Source organism: Hakea prostrata, chromosome 8 (genome assembly GCF_041222555.1).
Source record: "Hakea prostrata isolate BN-2017 chromosome 8, UWA_Hpros_2, whole genome shotgun sequence".
NCBI classification, from domain to species: domain Eukaryota; kingdom Viridiplantae; phylum Streptophyta; class Magnoliopsida; order Proteales; family Proteaceae; genus Hakea; species Hakea prostrata.
The window spans coordinates 17,166,440-17,186,430 of record NC_142607.1 but is presented as its reverse complement, the minus strand read 5'-3'; the positions used below and the strand labels follow the sequence as shown (position 1 = coordinate 17,186,430).

The 19,991-nt window shown below is 39.6% G+C and overlaps 1 protein-coding gene across 3 annotated transcripts; it reads right to left on the bottom strand.

Moving 5' to 3' along the window:
• Window position 1: 1 nt before the first annotated feature.
• LOC149007319 (uncharacterized) lies at window positions 2-19,002 on the bottom strand. Of its 3 annotated transcripts, none has more exons than XM_089166263.1 (5): window positions 18,729-19,002; window positions 15,896-18,625; window positions 13,320-15,131; window positions 1,148-1,397; window positions 2-1,031 (listed from the first exon to the last, which is right to left on the bottom strand). In XM_089166263.1, exons 2-5 carry the CDS (start codon window positions 18,470-18,472, stop codon window positions 460-462), a joined length of 5,211 nt encoding a protein of 1,736 aa, XP_089022389.1. In that variant the 5' UTR covers window positions 18,473-18,625; window positions 18,729-19,002; the 3' UTR covers window positions 2-459. The 3 variants fall into 3 exon arrangements, with proteins under 3 accessions (XP_089022389.1, XP_089022391.1, XP_089022392.1); XM_089166265.1 differs by having other exon boundaries at window positions 15,896-18,575; XM_089166266.1 differs by lacking the exon at window positions 18,729-19,002 and having other exon boundaries at window positions 15,896-18,722.
• Window positions 19,003-19,991: the final 989 nt, after the last annotated feature.

Sequence of the window (19,991 nt, the reverse complement as noted above, 5' to 3'; positions counted from 1 at the left end):
ACTCTTGTAACCCAAAGGCAGTATAAGTATAGTATTATTTGGGCCATCTTCTCCACCTTCGACAAATACCTGACTGAATTGAGTAATGGACAAGAAGAGGGACGAGGAGTCCCCAAAAAGGGGAAGGAAAAAAGAAAGAAAAAGAAATTTCTGTACAAAGAACCAGCAGGATTCTACACAACCCTCCCCACCTCCCCACCTTCTACCCCCAGACCGTCAAGACGTAACTCGGTAAGGTGAGCGCCAAAACTGTCTTAATGACGATTTCCAGCAGTCACCAGGTAAAACTTATCCTCAGTTCAACAGCCACAACTACCCATGCGAGATAGCCAATGCAACCTCGGTCAACACTATCTCCATGGATAAATGTCTGGCTTTGGAACAGTCAATATGCCTTCAAGGCAATCAAAGTCGCTTTTTCCAAAAAATCCACCTAATCGCAGATTCATTTGGGACTTACTACCCATCTTCTGTGCATTCCTCAGATGCTCTTATAGCCTCTGCGGTCATAAGGGCAATCACAGCCTTGTGAATGGCAAGATCTGCCTTGTAATACAATCTTTGAGCTTTTTCCCGCTTTAGTTTTGCCATGTTGGATGCATGCTGAGCCGCACCTGATGCATCCCTCAACCTAAACTCGTCAAGATCTGAACAAGCCAACTGATCAGCTCTCGGCCTATGGGGACCTTCTGGCTGGTAATGCCTTTGGCTAGGCCACTCAGGCAAGCCCATATTCCAACGACAGGCCCCATCTCTCCTGCTTGTCAATCCCCTGTTGTACGGCAGACCCACTGTTTTTGAATCATAGGGGAATAGAAATGTCCCCATCTTCTTTGACTTGTTTCTATTGAGTTTTGGATACAGATTCCTCTCCCCACCGTCACTGCTCATCGACATATAACCTGACGCAGCTGCATCTCGTGGTGATAATACCCCTGTTGATGTCTGGAGCCAAGTGGAAGCATCTGATTCATGGTTATGACCCATTAATGATCGCTCCTCCCCAAACACATATCCATTTAATTTTCTTCCTGATACAGCAGAACAATATAGATGAGCATTACAAGCTCACAACATATAACAACAAACAGTTAATTAGACAAGAACAGAAGAAAGAATGCCATAAGTACAGGAAATGTGAACTTACCAAAAACCTGTACACCATCCTGATCTCTAGAGAAAGCATTACTGTGCCCGCTCGCTGCACACTTCCTGTGTGACCTATTTTTGGGGCCCTTGTTTGGCACTTCTAAACCCCGTGGTTTCAAACAAAAAGCAAACATAGGTGGCTTCTCAATCTTAGCCTTCTCCTTGCATCCATTGGGGAAATTGTTGCCTTGGTTAACTGCCAACTCCCACTCTCTCACCTGTTGCTGGTACCTTTCCCACAAAGGAGGCTGCAGCAAAAGTCCAAGGTTGATGAGGCGTACATAACAAATTGTGACAGAAAGGGAAGTACAAATAAATCCTAGGGAGAATTATGCAAAATGAAGAATGCTACAAAAGAAGGATTGATCAATTAACTTCTGTTAACTTTCAGGTAACATAATCTGAATGGATGAAAAGAAAAGACCGATTTCATCACAGTCCTCATTTATTAAAAGACCAACTCTATAGGTACCACAACAATTGGAGGATCCCTAAGGAAATCTAAATCGAAAAATAAATTAAAACCTTTAAGCTTATGCCATCAAATAAATAACATGGTCAGAACAGCTATTTATTTTCATTTATCAACTTTAAAATACATAGGCTAGCCATCTCAAGCTACCAATACAAGTGGCATTCTTATTGTCGGAGGAAGTTCTAACCCTATTTGTAGCACAGGTGGTTGGGGGCAGATTTTATTTCCATTGTTGTCAAGGCACTAGGCAATTCAAAGCGTTTGAGGTCCTTTCCATGGTGGGAGATCTCGCGAGATATCTCGCTTTTTTTCAATAGCGAGACAAGATCTCTGGCGAGATCTGCGATCTCACAGATCTCGCTAACAGGTCTTTTTTCCAACACTTTAGGGGCTTTTTAAAGCCCTTGTCTCGCCTCTCTCTCTCCTCTATCTCGCTGGAAGCCCAAATTTGGCCGGAAAACTCGATTTTTGGCCGCAATTTGTTGGGGATTCAACATAGCAACATCATCAACAACAAATTCAAGCATATTTCAAGTGATTCAAGCCTATTTCAAGTGATCTTCAAGAAAAATGTAAGATTTTCCCCCAAATTTGATTTTTTTCAAATACAAGGTTCTACAATGATTGTATGAGTGTGGTATAAATATATGTTGATGATCATACACTTTCATGCTGAGTGATACTCAGACAGTCATACTCTTAGTCTTAGTCTTATAAGTTGTAAGTTGTAATTTTGACATTCTTAGTCTTAGACTCTTAGTCTTGTAAGTTGTAAGTTATAATCTTCTTAATTCTTATGGTTGTAAAATTTTGAAGACATTTAAGTATTTAACAATTTATTACTTTGAATCTTTGATAGTTGAACTTTGATCACTTGTTGACTTGAATACTTGATGTGTAATGTTATTGTATTTGATACTTGATAGTTGATAAATGATAACTCATTAACTTGAATTACTTGATATCTTTACATTACAATATTACATGTTGTCTCTGTCTCTCTGACTCTCTAAGACTCTAAGAGACTAAAATTCTAAGTCTCTAACCTTGCATTTCACAGAATTTCAATTTTACACATACGGTCGACTTAGGAGACATAGTTAGGGTTATTTTCTCACAAATCTAAGGCCACCAATGTGTTCAAAAAACCTTAAATAGGCTAAATACCAAGTTTCAGCCCAACCAGAGCCCTAAAACCCACCGAGATGGGCCACCGAGACTACCGCCATTTTTTTGGTAGATCTTGGTCGAGATCTCGCTCGAGATCTCCCACCATGGTCCTTTCTAAGCGCTTAGGTAGTGCCTAGGTGGTCTAGTATATCAATTACATAACCTATCTTTACTTCTAAAAGTCAAATGCTTTAACAAATTGACATTTTTATAAGATACCAAAGGAATAATAAACACAAAATCACATAACTGCATTACAGAACCAAGGAATTGAAAAATAGTGTAACAGTGAATCATATAATCACAAAATTACACGACAGAATTATGGTCGAATATTGCATAACTAAATATAAACCCGTAATGCATAATTACTATACTAACAAATGCACAGTTATACACTGAATTAAGGAATCTTAGCAACAGAAAAAATTGAACAATGAATCAAAGCATGGATAGCAAAGTGTCACCAAGGCATTTTAGGAGGCCCAAGGCAATGGCCCACTTTTTATGCTACAATTTAGTTTCAGAATTGAATTCAAGTCTAGGGTTTCGGAAGATTAGGGTTTCTTAAAAATCTAAGGTTTGGGCTAGGTGATCTATTAGAAAACTAAATTGCAGAAATTTTAAGGTATATAGGGAAGGAGGAAGGCTGAAAAACTAAAATCAAGGTCTGAAGGCTCATTTATAACCTACTGAAAGAAATTAGACTAGGATTTAACTTCAAAAAAGAAATCAAAGTAGGACTCTACTTGAATTTCAAATCAAACTAAAACTCCTAAGACTTTTAACTCACACAAGAAACCTTCATAACTTCTCTAAAGGATTCCAATTTGAATTCTAGATTCCTTGCAAAGTGTAGGATAACTCTAACGGACTTCTACGCAAACTAGGAATCCCACTCTAACCAGCACTCTTTAATCAATTGTAAAATAAGGACTCAAGTTCAAAATGGAAGTAGATCTAGGGTCCCACAAACACATTTGACCCATTTATAACCTAACTTGGACTCAAGGAAAGTTAGCAAAATGACCAAAATACCTGGAATTAGGGGTAGTAGGGTTTGGGGAAGCAACCCAAGGCCCCGTGCTGTCCCTGGAAATGGTTTACATCAGGTGGTACTTTGTCACCATCAAACAAGAAGCATGAGATCATTTCAAGACAAAAAAAAACAAGGCCATCTCTAGAATACTTTCAAATAAACCATAACCATTTGTTATTCTGCTATATTTATGTGTCATTATGATGAGATGAACTTCTGCTTGCTCTTTTTCTTTTTTACGATTATCCAGCATTATTTGTTTAGCTTATTAGTAGAATTATATATGTTTAAAAAGGCTACTTATGCCACAAAAAGTGGCCATACAAAAAAATGTACACTAGGATCACCAAGGAGATGCCATATTCCTGCCTGGTCACCATGACACTTACGAGAGCCCTCAAACATCATATTCACTTTGCCTCTTTGATAACTACGAATCAAAGAATTACAGCAGCCATCCGGGCTTACATAAATCATAGAGAATCAGTATTAGGTATCACACCAGTAAAGCTGATTTTAAAAAAGAACATATCAAGTAAAAAATATAACAAGATACATAAAAACATATGTAAGAGAATACATTTCTGGAGGAAAAAAACAGTACAAATAAGCCCCTCAAAAAAAATTCTGCCTTTCATTTTCTTTAATTTATTTTCTGAGTCAAGAAAATTGGGAATAAAGATAAATAAAAAGTATTGCAAGAATTACAGTTCATAGATCTACATATAACTTTCTCAAAAGAGCATGGCTTGCTTTTTGCAATTCTTTTCAAACAAAATCTCAAGAATTAAGCACAAATGACAAAACCATGCAAATATCAAAAGGAGATATGTCCTCATTATGATCCCATGCATCAACATGAGTTAGGTTTTCATTTGGAAGAGGGTCTTGATGACCCAGTGCCTGTTCTCTCAGTATGTGATGGAAATGAATAGCAGCAATATAAATGTTTTCTTCAACAATATATTACTGTCAAAATCAACTCTTAAGTTTAAAGAAAATGCTATTCAATAGTCTACCATAGGAAAGGCTCATGTTTGATGGCTATGCAGCAAATTCCATGTACCGCAGAATGATGTAAGGGAGGTTGAGAAGAGTAATGCTATGGACAAATGGGTCACATAAGCCTGGAAAGAATGCACATATCAAGGTAAACCCATGGTGTGTGTTTTTGTTTGGGGGGGGGGGGGGGGGTTGTTGTGTGGGGTGATGTGGTTGATAAGCAAGAGGGTTTAGGTCTCACTAATGGATTTTGCTCAAACCAGTATACTCGATCATAACATCACTATAGGTGGTGTCATCAAACTAGTATACTCGATCATAACATCCCTATTAGGTGGTGTCGACATCAATCAAATGGCTGAATTGGCTTTAGGGGTCCAAAATACTAAGAGATCCTTGGAATGAAACCCCAAGCAATATGGCAAGGTCTTGGTTTTGAATACCTAATTCAAAACGAACTTCCTTAACATAGGGTATAGCTCTAAAGGTTTTCTCCAACCACTGAAATATATTTGCACTGAACATCTTTACAAGTTTGGGATAACATTTGGATTGAAAACCTAAAATTGATGCCCAACCCATGTCTTCAAACCATCCTTTAGACCTATATAGTCAAAGGAATAGGTATCAACAACCCTTCCTTGTTCTAGGGGACGATTTTGAGGCATTTCCACCACACTCTAGAAAACTCACATGGAAACATGAACAGCAGTTGTTTAAAGGTTGGGAAGGTTTCTTGCCTTATTAATGTGACCTAGGACTTTCTTGAGACCTTGGTGCCATGGTGATATCATGTGGTCGAAATAGAAGGAATTTGAAAGGAGAGAAGAGGTTTGCAAGACAAGGGAACATTAGTACATGTAATAAAACAAAATCTAAAACTGAGACTTTTCAAAAAATAACACTTTCTTTTTGACATAATTTTGACGTACACAACTAACAAGGTTAGACCTGTGACAAATGTTTTTAGCTAGGTTCTTTTTTACCTGATATAAATTTAGACAATTTAAAATCCAGTCAAATTTTAGGTATGTTTAATGTGATTTTTTACATAAATATTTATCCAGTTCTATCCTATCCTTGAATAAGGTAATTTTCAGAATAAGTCTTTGTTCTCCCATTCAAATCTAAGAAATTTGGTGGCAAAGGTTCCATCAAAGTTTAATATTCATCAATTCAACCTTACCCAATAATGGGGGAGGGGTGGGCTTTTATAGCCTTACAACCTAAGCAATTTGCCCAAGACTCAACTAGGACTTAGAAACTAATTCTACTAGGGTTTCCTTTAGGGTTAAATTAAATAATAGCCACATAAATAAAAGAAGTTAACTTAAAATGAAAGACCTAATTATCCATAAAGAGTCCTACTTAAAAGGAAGACTCCCTATGACAGTAGAACTCAACTAACTCAAACTAAGACTTCAAGATAGAATTGGACTCAGAAAGGTAAAACAAAACTTCGGAAAATAAAATAAGCAATTAAGTAGGACTGGAAAATCACCAAATTCCCCCTGCAGGGGTTCGGCCAGCCCTAGGTGTGCCATGTGCCATAGGTTTCAGCCAGGGGGAGGGCCCCTGTTTACATCAAAATAACAGTTTTAGCTTCTGTTTCCTTAAATGTACTAACTTAACCACAGTTTTTAAGTCATTTTCCACAAAATCGTGAGGCTGCCCAGAGAAGTCAACTCCATAAGATCACCCCTTGTCTTCCAAATCTCTTCTATTTCAACTTCATAACATCAATATGGCACTAGGGGCTCATAAAAGACTGAGGTCATACTCAACACTAAGGAACCTGCCCAACCTTCAAACTCCAGTAGATGACTCCAAGGTGAGTTTTCTAGAATGAGGTGGGAATACCTCAAAGATCATCCTGTAGAGCAAGGCAGGATCAGTGACACCAATTCCTTCAATTATACGGATCTAGGGGATACGTTTGACACATGGGTTGGGCATCAATTTTAGATTTGAATTCAAATGTTATCTAAACTTTGTCAAGATGTTCTCCACAAATATATTTTTCACTTGGTCAGGGTAAACCATTAAATGCTATATCCTATGTCAAGGGAGTCCATATTGAATTAGGTATTCAAGACCTTGCCATATTGCTTGGGGTATTTTCAACTCCTAAGGCCAAATTCAACCATTTGATTGACACCCTATAATGATAGTATGGTCGAGCACAATCCATTTAGGTTGTGCTGCTGGTCAGTAACCATAGGTGTCGGGCTGCAATCTAGGGGCTTCTCTTGGCCTTGGCCATCCACTAGTTCTGGGTCTTGGCTCCCCTGCATCACCTACTTTATTGGTCATTTAATCTATTACAGATGGAGTTCAACCCTACAAAGTCTGACCAAGCAATCATGTGGATACACAAATAACAAAAACCAAAAAAGAAACCCAGACTAATAACCGACAGGAAATAGATACTCAGGCTCAAAAAATTGTGACCACAATTGGACACCTAAAATGGACAAAAATAGAAAACGAGGAAATAAAGACCACAATACACAAAGAACCAATCAGCAGTTAACCAGCAATCACAGTAATGCAATCCCAGCAACAAAAGCTGCTGCGGATTGTGTGATCCTTCTAGAATTATAGATAAGAATTTAGAGGTGAAACTGAACAAATGGTACTTCTGGATCTTCTACGACGGGACAGAGCCAGTTCAGCGGCAGGATAGTAATTAATTAAGGAAAAGTTCTGGTACCTGTAACGAAATAATGAATCAGCAAATGTAAAATTAAGAAAAGAGTAACTCGGGAAAAACAAGAACTATGCCTCTAATGGGAAATAAAAAGAGGCTTTCTTCTTCCTCATGACAAAGATTAAAAACCAGTGCCAACCCGGTTTGCTTCCAGATCTCACTCACATTACGCTCAATCAAGATGAAATCTCCTACTCCTTCCAATATGGTGAACATAGAAATAGAGGGAGAAATTTATAGAGCCTTAGATGGCAAAACAGAGAAGAAGCTACGAGATCACAGGAGAAGAAGAAAAGAAAGCAATTTAGAACTGTCTGGGGCGAGGGAAAGCAGAGAAAGAGAGTGATGTCAAGCTGATTCTTGGGTTAGGGTTTCTTGGAAAGATTCCCTAGAATTAAGGAGTCACCCAGAAAATTCCAGCAAATAATCTAATAATTTTAGAGGAACCAAAGGGTAGATGGGAATTGGAAGGAAGATAAAGAAACACAATTGGGATCTTAAGGTTTGTCAAGGGTTTAATAAAAATCTCTATGAAATGATTCTTGATATATCCAATATTTACCCTAAGGTGGATGGAAAGAGGAATGAGGTAATCTGGATGATTGGTCAGGTCTGGAGAAAATTGAGGGGATGATTCCAAGGATGAGAAAATTCCAGGCTTTGGGGAATGGATCTTGGGCAACCTCTCTTGAATCTTTTTCTTTCTTTCTTTTTCTGCTCTTTTATGGTTGCCGCAAGTCAGATAGGGGGTGGGAGGGGTGCCACTGGGTTTGAGGGTAGAGGAGAGGGGTCCTACAGTGATTGCAGGGGAAGAGGGCTTTTGAATGGTTCGCAAGAGTGGCAGAGGGGCTGAGATTATCGTCTCTTTTATTTATTAATTATTATTATTATTTTTTTTTTTTTTTGGGTGGGGGGGGCTTGGTCTGCTTGCTGTCAGGCTGCAACAGCAGGGGAATGGGGTGGGGGACTCCGCAGGACAGGAGAGGGGCCAGCTGACTTGCGAGGGGTCTAGGGGAGGGCTAAAGTGCTGCTGTAATTACAAGGGAAGGGGTGTGATGGAGGTAGGATGCAGGGGAAGGGGCTGGGCTGTGTATACTTATTTAAATGCTGGAGATGAGAGAGAGCTGCTGATTTGTTGAAGAGTGTCTACTGCAATTGAATCAAGAAGCTAAAAATCCAATGAGGCCCTCCCAAAGAGAACCCCGACTTGTTTCCCACAAGCAATATTCAATCTTTATTCAATGCGGACAAAGTTTATACTCATAGGCTGACTTATTTACAGCCTCACATAAAAAAAAAAGAACTTAACTCAAACTGGGAGACTCTATCTTGATTCAACTAAGACATAGAGACCAACTTAACCTGGGTTTCCTTTATAAGTTAGGATACCCTTTTACAATTAGTTAACCACCACCTAAATAAAAGAATTCTTTTTGAAATGAAAGACTTAACTTATCTATAAGTCCCCTTTAATGAAAGACTCCTACCTAGGTAAACCACAGCCACACCAATAAAGACAAATTCCGATGAAAAATTATTAACTCCTAAAAGACAGGAACTTTTCTTGTAAAAAGAGTCTTAACTTAACTAATGAAACAAACTCAATCGCAACTCAAATAAAGAATTTAAAATGGACTGGGACTCTACTAGACTTCTGAATTTAGATTCCAGCGGTGAAATAGGGCCTACAATGCCCAAAATACAGGGTTCAGCCAGCTTGCTTGGATGTGCTTGGATGGGCCTTGGGGCCCACTTTAGGTTTCGGCCAGGATCTGGGTTTGAGAGCCAACCAAATCCTCTTTCTTTTTTTTTTTTTTTTTGGGGTGGGGGGGGTGGGGGTGGGGATACAAAATTCCACTCTGATCAATTAGTGGGGAAACTTAATCCTCCACTATACCATGAGCCATTTTGGGTAGAGGACTCTTACTTATCCTATGAGCCATAGTTTAAAAAAATCGACAAAATTCGGAGTACTTTGGGATCGTCAAAACAAAATACCACTTCAAAATTAAAAGACACCACATTTTTATAAAATTTTCGGAAATTTTGGTAATGGAGTGTGACCCCAATCAATGGGGCGTACTGAATCGTCCTTTGTGGATGACTACTCCTACCAACCGAACACCAATAGATGCAATCAACTGCATCATATGAATCATATCCAAGGATAGGCTATTTTCAATATGTTTTGATGATGCAATGTACATGTCAATTGTGGAGGATTATACTCGTTCCTACTCGCAAGCTATAATGTGACAACAATGTGAGACAGCTTCACTAGACTCCTGGTGGGAATGATCCTAGAGGCATAGTGTAGTTCATTAGTAGTACTAAGTTACATCGTGACTTAAGGAGGGTACTATTGTGATGATGTCCTTGAAAATTATGTACTTAATTATTATGAATGTTTGATATGTTTGGGTGATTTAACTGCTTGAATTGCTTATTGATTATGTACTATAATATGGGTAAATGTGTAATTATACATTAGGAGCACATACTACCAATCAAATGTGTATTACCAAAAATAACTATGTTAGACCACTAATTAAAAGGGTATATGCCCATGAGAGAAGAACGGGCCCACAGGCCTGAGGTGTGAATGACACATGAGAGAGCAGTTGAGGGAGACTGGGAAGGGGGCAAGCAGTTATACCAGAGAATTCGGTTGCAGGGGAGGGACAGTGAGAGGGGAGGTCATTCAGAAGTGTTGAGTCAAGAGTTGGGCCGCCAGGGTTTTTGTTGGAGAGGGAGAACTCACACCAGATCACCTATGAATTCTAATGCTTCCTTCTTTCTATTTCCAGTATTCATAATTAATTCCAATCAAATCTGCAATATTACTCCAATTCACAGAACAGTAGTACTTTTCTATTAGAACTTTGGGTTCCCATCAAACTAATTTAGATAACCATGTTTGCAATATGATCTTTGGGTTTCCATGAAGTTTTAGGCATTTAGTTGGCCTAAAGCCATCAAAATACCCACTAACACAATGCAGAAAAATATCACATTGTGGCAAAATTTTGATTTTAACCTAGGGTAGACTTAAGAGATGGGTAGCTACTGTGAGGATAATGTCCTAACTAAGAACTAACAGGCTCCTTACACATCCAATCCGAATGAAACAACTAAATTTGTGCTCCCACTATAGTCCTAAAGTTTGTGCTGTATGACTGGGCGGGCTCATTACAACTTTAGATATTTCACCAAAAGCCTTAACCCACAAGAAAATATTATTAAGAACACCAGCATACCATAAACTGTATTTTTCCCTGTAATTCACGAAAACTTGGTCTTAAGTTGTAAAATTGGTATAGGTTATTTCAGGAGCTCCTTTTCCACTTGAAGGGACTAAGCCTCTGCAATAAGATAAGGTCTTTTTTCTTTTCTTTTCTTACCCTCCCCACACCACCCCCCAACCCCCCGGCAGGTTTGAGATGGGGGTTTGGGTTTTTAACTGGGGGAGGGGGTTCATATTGTTCGAACTCTTTCGTCTCCTTTCGAGGCTGTAAAAATAGTTGATCATGGCATCTAGGACACACGGGGTTGGAAAGGGATTAGAAGCAAGATGACAGTGCCTAGGTCACCACTGGCATCCAAGGGACATACATGTGATGAAAACCGAGGATGGGATTCTCGCAGTACAAAACCTTCACTCTCTAGAACACTTTTAGGGTATTGGTAATGGGTTTGATAGGCCATGGAATTCTCTAATTGGTTTGATTTTGAGTTGTTTAATGGTTTAGGGGTGGTTTGGGTTAACAAAACCTTGACGGCTTCAGAACGAAATGTTATCAAATTGGGATGGAATTGGGAAAGGGTTAAAAAATTAAGGGAATAGGCTTAGGGAAGTTTGTGGCAATGGTAAGGCGTAAATATCTTGGACAACCTTTATTCTTTTCTTTTCTTTTTCTTCTTTTCTAGGTAGCACAGGAATGGGGGCTGTCCTGGGAGTTCAAAGGTGGGACAGGGGCTAGAGATGCTGGGCGAAGGGTTGTGGGGGCCTAAGGGACTGATTTATGGAGGTTCTTGGACTGGGGAATAAGGACAGCAAGGATCTTGAAGATTTCTTGATCTGAAATTGCAGAATCTTGCTGCCGCAGGGCAGAGGCAGAAAAGGAGAAGAGAAAAAAGTTAGGGCAGGGTCTGGGGAGGGGTTTATACTCACTCAATTGCAGTTTCTCGATGGAGGAATAGGATAGAATGACTTGCTGATCAGATCACAGGCTCTTGGGAGATTTGTTGGACCACCGCAGGGTCCATCTCAAAAGGACCTGCTCAATACCCCCCTTAACTGTAACTCTTCATCCTTTATTCATCAAAAGTGGTTTGCTACAACTGTACGCATGAGAATTTATAGCCTTAAAAAATATTCCAAATAAGACTATACAAAAAGCCTAACTTAGCTTCTTCTTGAACTCCTGATTAGACTAGACAACTACAACTGAAATAAAAGACTAATTGGGATTCTGTAACTGATTAGAAACCCAACAAAAATACATAGCAAAATAAAAGAGAAGCCCAAAAGGGGGGGGGGGGGAATGCCTCTAGGGAGCTGTGCATGCCGCTAGGCAGCTGCTGGGGACCTTCATGTTGTTCACATCAACATGCCTGTAAGGCGCCTTCACAACAATGGACTACACCGTTGATTCTCCCTCAATTGGCTTTACAAAGCATTCATGTTGCATCTCTTTCGAGTTTGGTCCAGGGTGCCTAAACAATAGGTGACGAAGCCCCCCCCCCCCCAATTCTAGAATTATTTAGTACGCTATAGTATATACCTTATATCATCAACAAACAACACTAAGCCACATCAAATCACCAGACAACAACGCTATAGTTACATCAAATAACCAAGTCTATTAAGCCACAAGAAGTAATAAAAAATCAACAAAGAACTAGAGAAAAGCAGAGCTGAGAAGCAAGCAATTGTCTCTTCTTGGAATTGGTCTTTTTCCTAGTACATCTACTCTCTCATTTGGTTTAAACCTTGGAAGGTTTACAGACCTAGGGGGATAGATTGCTTTTGTTTTATACTACAACATGACTACCTCATGAAGCCTTACAGCCAAATTTTCTGCCTTTTTCCTTCAGCAGGCGCCCCGGGGGAGGGGGGGAGACTAGAAGAATCTATATACTATTCATAATCATGATTCTATTTCTAATATTCTAATTCATTAGTACAAAAATCCAAACAAACTGGGGCTACATGGGATCTCCAACTATAAAAGAAAAGAGCAAGGGTGGAGAGAACGAGATCAAAATTAGGATTTTAGGGTGAGGGTCAGCATCTTCTTCACTTTCTAGGTTCCTAAGACATGTCCAGCACAAGACTACAACCCCGGGCTAATAGTGTTCCCAATTAAAATGCCGATGCATCATGTATAATTTTTTTCCTTTCTTTGTTGTGTCTTTCTGACAACTTGAGGTGGCTTAATGTTAGTTTTTAATGACATAAGGTATGATGTATTTATGTTAGAAAGATGGGGGTGGGGGATGTACACTAAAACCACCTGAAAATTTTCTACAATACAAGTCAAGGAAAGAAAATAAATTCTTGACTATGCATCTTATAATAAAGTGTATCAAGCTGTTCTTGCTTATCACGTGTCTTATATAAAGAAAAGCAAGCTATTCTAAGAACCAGGTAGTTAGAACTACTTTATTTGAAAATGAGAAACCAAAGAAAATAAAAATTGAGAGTAGGAAATAGCAACTAAAACACAAAAAGAAAATGAATCATCAACGTCAAACAGGTAGGCAAAAGTTACCTGGAATTGCCTGATCAAAGGCATTCCTTTCCTCTGTCTTTTCTGCAGCCAATATTCATGAATTGCCTTAATTACACTATTTGGACCTAGTCCAACAATAAGCTCCTCTAGTTCATCACTAGTGAAGTCAACCCGACGCTGGGAATATGCAACTTTCTCCAACATGTCCATTGTCCTCTCAAACATCTCCTCAGAAATTATCAGCAGCTTATTTTCATGATTATTATTAGAAGCATGAAATCTTGATATCCAGTCATCATCTTCACTATCCATGTCATATAGAACATGTGATGGATTCAACGCCATTTCTACTTCATTCTCAACCTGTCGAAAGTACTTAGGCGAACTACGAATAAATGGCGCTTGCATTAGATGATGATCACTCTCCTCAACTAAGCGAACCCCAGGGATAGGAATATTCTTAACAGTAGCAGCTCGAATATTCCGATTGTAACACTCTTCATGCATCTCCCTGAAAATCGCCCATTGGCTCCTGTCAGGAAATTCCAACGTCCAATCTTTTCCTCCTTTCCACATCATAGCATGGGTATAACGATTAGTGGTTCCAGGCTGCAGAAACTGATGTGCTTTAAATGAATACTTCATAGCACCAGAAACTTTTACCAGGAGTCTCCAGTCTTTATGATCAACAAATTCTAGCACAAGCTGTGCCCCACATTCTCTCCAACCCCTGTCCCCAGCAGTAATTAGGAGATTTGCTTCACATGATAACTCTATGTGCCTCGAAGGACTTCTAGAACCATACTTAACCATCTTTTCATCATCACTCCTTTTTCTTTTGTGAGAACGTGCTTTCCGGAGGTGGCTTCTGGGCTTTGAGCTCATATCATAACCCCCAAATGGTGCGACATGAGAGATCTGAGTTCTTGGTTTTCTGGAGCCATTCCCAAAGTCATTTGGTTTAAAATAATGCCCTTCATTCATCCACATTTTTGACCGCCCAAATGATGAAGAGCCCACACTATTTCTGTTCCGATGCCAAACACTTCTGGGTGCAGTAGGGTTTGGGCTACGTATGTTAAAGTCATTCATGTTCCAAGGCAAATCAAACATAGACTGCTGGCTATTTGGTGTTTCCACATCACAAGACTGACTGTCACCTTGGCCATGAGGAGGAATCTGAACACTGACACCATTAAAACAAGAAATGGACCCAGTTTCGGACCTGTCGGGAGAAGAATGGTTTTCAGAAATAGAAGGCCAAGACTTCTCCCCAGATTGCTCTGAAACTGTATGTTGGCAAGGGTGCCTCTGTGATAGCACAACACTATCAATCTCCTTCCCTGACCGTTGGGAGCCTACTGAAGTTCCAGTTACATTAAGCTCACCATCAAGGTCTTTCTGAGTGGACTTTGTCCAAACACCAGAACTGCTTATAAAGGGAGTGTCAGTCTCTTCCTTGGGTTTGGCAGAAGAAACAAGTGAAGAACCAGCCCCATCTCTTAAAGCAACACCCACACTGTTCTCAAGGGTACCTTCTTGAACCTGGTAAGATAAATCCACAGTAGGAGGGCAGTCAACATCCATCAGACTACCACAGTTTTCTGGACATTCTAGTAGAGACACTGAATTATGCTTCTGAAAGCTCAAAGAAGCAACGTTATTATCCATTAATAGCTTCAGATGCAGGCTTAGAAAGAAGGATGGTGCAGCAGCAAAAGAAAGAACAAAGGGAGGAAGTCTCCAGCACTTCTCATTGAAACTTGAAGATGAACTGTTTGTGTCAATATAAACTGATTCTTTAGATACTCCCATGTGCACAATTCCCTGCCTAGACTTTCTGCATAAACCCTGGTTGGATAGCCATGAAAACACATGAATAACACAAGGTGAAAAATCTGAAATTCAGGCAAAGCATAGAGTAAAAAAATCCAGATATGATGACATTGGAAGATTAAATCTACAAAAAACTAATCCATCCAACCTACAAAGACTATATCATCTGAAACCCTTCTCCCACCCCCACCCCCACCCCTAAAAAAAAACCATGAATGTACTATTGAATCAACATACAATTTGTAATCAAAGAAATAATTCAGATAGGGAGATATCATTAACTAGTAAGAAAAATCCACATGCAGTCACACTACCCATATTTTAGGCCCATTAAAGTGGTCTACGAAAAATTTAGAAGACAATAGAACGAGGGCCCGACATGTATAGAACCCAACCCTATGCCTATCCCTAATTAAAAAGAAAACCCTTTTGGTTATGTATCTGCATCACAGATTCTAAGATAATCGTAATTAATAAAGCAACCAACCACTAAATCAAACCCTTTTCCCAAGATTAATGCTGTCAGTTTGGCAAACCTGATGGCTAGTAGAAAGGAGGGTGGGATTATCATATGTGAATCAAAGTGGCCATTGAGGAAATTCAAAGGACAAACACTTGTGAGGCAATGAAGGTAGGGGGGGGGGGGAACCAACCCACCCTCAAACATGACAATTTCATGGTAAACAAGAAGTAATAAAATATGATTATGTTCACCAAGAAGAGAAAAGTAAAAAAGATAAACTTAATCAACAGAATAAAATAAAGGAAAAAGAAGGTACCCTATGCATTATAGGCTTCTCCGGAACAAGAGGAACCAACCAATCGCAGCCGTTTTGAAGCAACTTAATATTATCATATGTGCATTCAGCAAGAGGTAGCTGCTTGGTGACAGAACAATGCTTCTTTAGTTTACAATCCAAGTGGAGCCACTTTGAATTTTTCACCTCCAGAAAGTTGTATACCACAAAGATAAACTGCTTTCCAATGTCCCGAAATCCAGTCAGTTTAAACCTGATTGAAGTAACTGGCAACTGTAGATCCACCAACTTTCCATGTTCATTAGGCTGATGAAATGCACTAAGAACAAGACAGACAAAAGCTACCGCCTGAATCAAGGATCCCTCGAACAACATAAATCTCAACCCAACAACATTATCAACAAAAAGCATCTCTAGCTGAACCTTTGGCCACACAGCCACCATCTTACCAAACTGAAGGAACAATAATGTTTGATAAAGCCAAAAAAATTCAGCATTATGTACATAACTATATACAAACCGATGAAGCGGAAAGTCAATCTTCAATTTCCCTTCTTTTAACTTCATCAGCGAAAAGGTTGACTTGAAAATTCCAGAATTCTCAACAGACCACAGAAAAGTCTTTCCATCGAAAATTGTCAAAGCATTGTGACCAGATCCCTGGAGAGTAATATCATGCTCTTCTGAAGTCCCCACCCCATCAAAAACAAAACTTTTGCATCCTGAATGCTCCTTGAAGTGGCTACCCAATCCCTGCCTTCTCTTGTGAAATCGCCTCCTGACATAAACAAAGGGTGTCTTTCTGTCATCTGGATATGAGGTGCTTGCCATTGTAGATTTTTCAGTAACCTCTTCTGGAGCTGACCTACCTTTCAACAAAACAGAATTGCTAGGTGATGCATCAGTTCCAACTGACTCCACAACCAAGCACTCTCTTGGGGGATGATCATCAAAAGATATGGGTTTCACAGATTTCTCGACCTGAAAAGAAGTTTTCTGTTTCTTCATGCTACCAAGTGGTGAAGACTTGCCTCGATTTGTAGATCTAGCCAACCATGAGATGATAGGTTCCGAGTCCATAAAACTAGAGGTACAGTTACTATCCCCAATGTTAATGTCTTCATCTTGGTCTTCCACCTTTTTAAAACCCTGCTGAGATTTTTCTGGACCAAACTTACCAGGAACCTCACTTGGAAGTAACAAGAGCTTGAATCTCTCATTGTGGAGGTTAATCCATTCCTCGTCGCGGTCATCATATTTGACGTGATGCAAATTCCTTTCAGGATCATAATCAGTAACTAGACCAAAATACCAACTCTGATCTAAAGGCCAGAATACTTTGATCCTCCTGTTAAGAACCCAGTAAGCATCCAAATGCCCAGAGAATATCTCATAGAAGTGGCGCCTCTTCCTCACAAGGCCCTTTTTCTCTTCGTGTTGTTTCCTAGGCCGCAACACTCTACTGGCGACATCAGCAGAGGTGGACTCAGAACCAGCAGAATTATCCAACCCCTGACAAATTGGCACAAGAGAAGGCCCATTCATAGATAAAGAACTCGGCGAGGCATTGTTGTTTCCGGTAAACCCAGTACAACTTGGATCAAATCGAGATGACAGCATTCTTGCAGCATTCTGTTCAAGATTTTCCTCATCATCTTCTTGCAATACTCCATTAGCCTTGGCAGATTTATCAACCAAACTCTCAATCACATCATCTGGGCTTTTCTTCTTGGACGTAGATTCCCGTCTCTTTCCTCTGTTTCTGTGAACATTTCTTGAGTTTGGATCAACACTATATCTGACAGAGCCACCATCTTCATCCATATCAGCTGGGTTTTGTTTCTTGGATGAAGAGTCAAGCCTCTTCTCTCTGTTTCTATGAACATTTTTAACTGTTAGATCACTGTCCCTGTCAGAGCCACCATCAGCCTTCAAGGGTGGAGTTGATTTAGTACTACTGAAACTATTCTCCTTGAAATCATTAGAAACCTTCTTCTCTTTACCTTCGGAAGATGCTTTTGAGGTGACAGAATCATTGGCTAACTTATTTATCTCAGCAGAGCTGACCTTGCTACTGGAAGTCCCCACCTGCTCTGGGCTGTGATTACTCTGGGATTTCTTTCGCCTTGATAAGCCTCGAGGACGCTTTGGGATGTTATCATCCAAATTGACAGAAATAACACTTAAACCACTAGAATTTTGCAAATTCCCATTCCCCAGGGGGTGGCCACTCTTCTTTTTCCCCTGAGCCTTTTGGTGTAAAACGAATCGGCTTAGCTTCAATGCTGGATTATTGAATACAGATGATCCCAAATTCAAACCACTGCCACCTACCGCATTTGAACTCTTCTTACTCTTGTTAGCCGGTTCTAAACTACTAAGAGAAACCTCTTTCTTATTCCTTTTCTTCCTCTCTTGCAGCAAACCTGACCCCCCGTTCTCTGAAGGAGACTTCCTTTTCCTCTTCAGGAGCTTATCTTCTACCTCTCCTTTACCAATCGAATCCTTGGACTTCTCAACATAGAGACTTTGAAGATCCAAAGATCTCGGTTTCTTTGAAATTCCAGAGAGATCAGGTTCTTCTAAGCTCCTGTCCATCTACAAACACTCAATCGACAAAAGAAAAACTGATACCCCCAATTCTCATCTTCCATCATACATGTTCATTAATTTTTCTTTGTTTGGACATCCAGCACCAGATCTGGTGATGAAATAACAACGCAATCATCAGATAGACCCCGAAATGAAATCCTAAAACGCATGCAAACTGATCAATACCCAATTCCCACCAAGATCTGAACAGGAAACGTACGAGAATTCATTATTAAACCAGTAAAGCTACAGAAACACATACCTGAAACCAAAAGCGACATAAATTGAAACTCCACCGCCAATCGTTAAATATATTTACAGAAGACAACAATCTTCCATATGAATTCGAACTTTTGCCTCTGCGAATTCCGAGGGAACCGTCGTTCTTTCTTGAAAATTTCTTTTTACCGTGCGAAACGAAGAGTTAGGGTTTCTTCGGTTACACGAGAGTTAGGGTTTAGAACGAAAAACTCAAAAAATAAAAGGAATTAAAAATAAATCTCTTTCGAGCGTCTACTTCGAAATATTTCGACCGTAAGATCCATACCTGACGGTTCAGATTCTTCTTCCATGACTCTAACCATAACTGCATGTAATAGATCTCGACAATTTCGGGGCAAACGACGACAATCTGTACGGCAAAGATCATTCTCATGGATTAAAAGGACGGTTCAGATTCAATTTACTCTTGGAAGATGGTGGCTAGTTAAGCGACTGTAAAATGGCAATAAAGCATTTTCAACTTTTTCCTTTTATGATTAAGTTACAAAAAAGTCCCTATCTATTTATAGAATTTCTTAATTATCATTACCATTTGAAAATATAAACGGATCTCAGAACGCGCCACTAAGCCACGTAAATGTTGAACCGGAACTAATGACTGCAGTCAACAGCTATCAAAGAGAGAGAAATTTTTCTTTATTCCATTTGAGGTCCCCCCTTAACTTTCAAATTATAATATTATCTCAGGCGGACATCAGACAGACCCCGGTAATGGAAAACTTTACATATTTTTTTCCGCGGTCCCAAACGGTGACTTTGTCGACTAACGTGGTGTCTGGGTTTCGTGAAAAGAGGGTTGAAAAGAAAAAGATGGGAATAGAAACGACTGGTTGAAGTTTTTTTGCCTCACCGCTTCTTTCCACATCCCCACCTTGTTTGGTTGAGTGGAATTGTTAGGTTATTTTCCCAATTGCCATGGAATTCTCATCTTCCTTACACGGGATCTCTCTAGACCAGCAATATGAAATAAAAGAAGGCAAAGCTTCAGCTTTGATAGCATTGATGCTTGGTTAAGAATGAGAACAAGAGAGTTAAGAAAGAGTGTACAGCTCAAAGTGGGTAGGATCTGATATACCAACTAGGTTTTTTTTTCTTTTTTTGCTAGGAAATTTATTTATTGAGGAAAGATCAAGGCTGATAACAACAAAGGATACAAGCTAGGGAGTGGTAAACAGCGAATCAGTCAACACCAAAACAAACTGGGCCCACTGAGCTAGGTGATGGTCAAAACTATTGATCTGCT

Bases quoted from the DNA above. Each gene is read 5' to 3' on its own strand.
- LOC149007319 (XM_089166263.1), bottom strand. From the start codon at position 18,472: ATGGACAGGAGCTTAGAAGAACCTGATCTCTCTGGAATTTCAAAGAAA. The intron at 15,132-15,895 runs GTACCTTCTTTT...CTATCCAACCAG, and splicing joins AGAAGCCTATAATGCATAGG to GGTTTATGCAGAAAGTCTAG. The intron at 1,398-13,319 runs GTAACTTTTGCC...CTTTTGCTGCAG, and splicing joins CTTTGATCAGGCAATTCCAG to CCTCCTTTGTGGGAAAGGTA.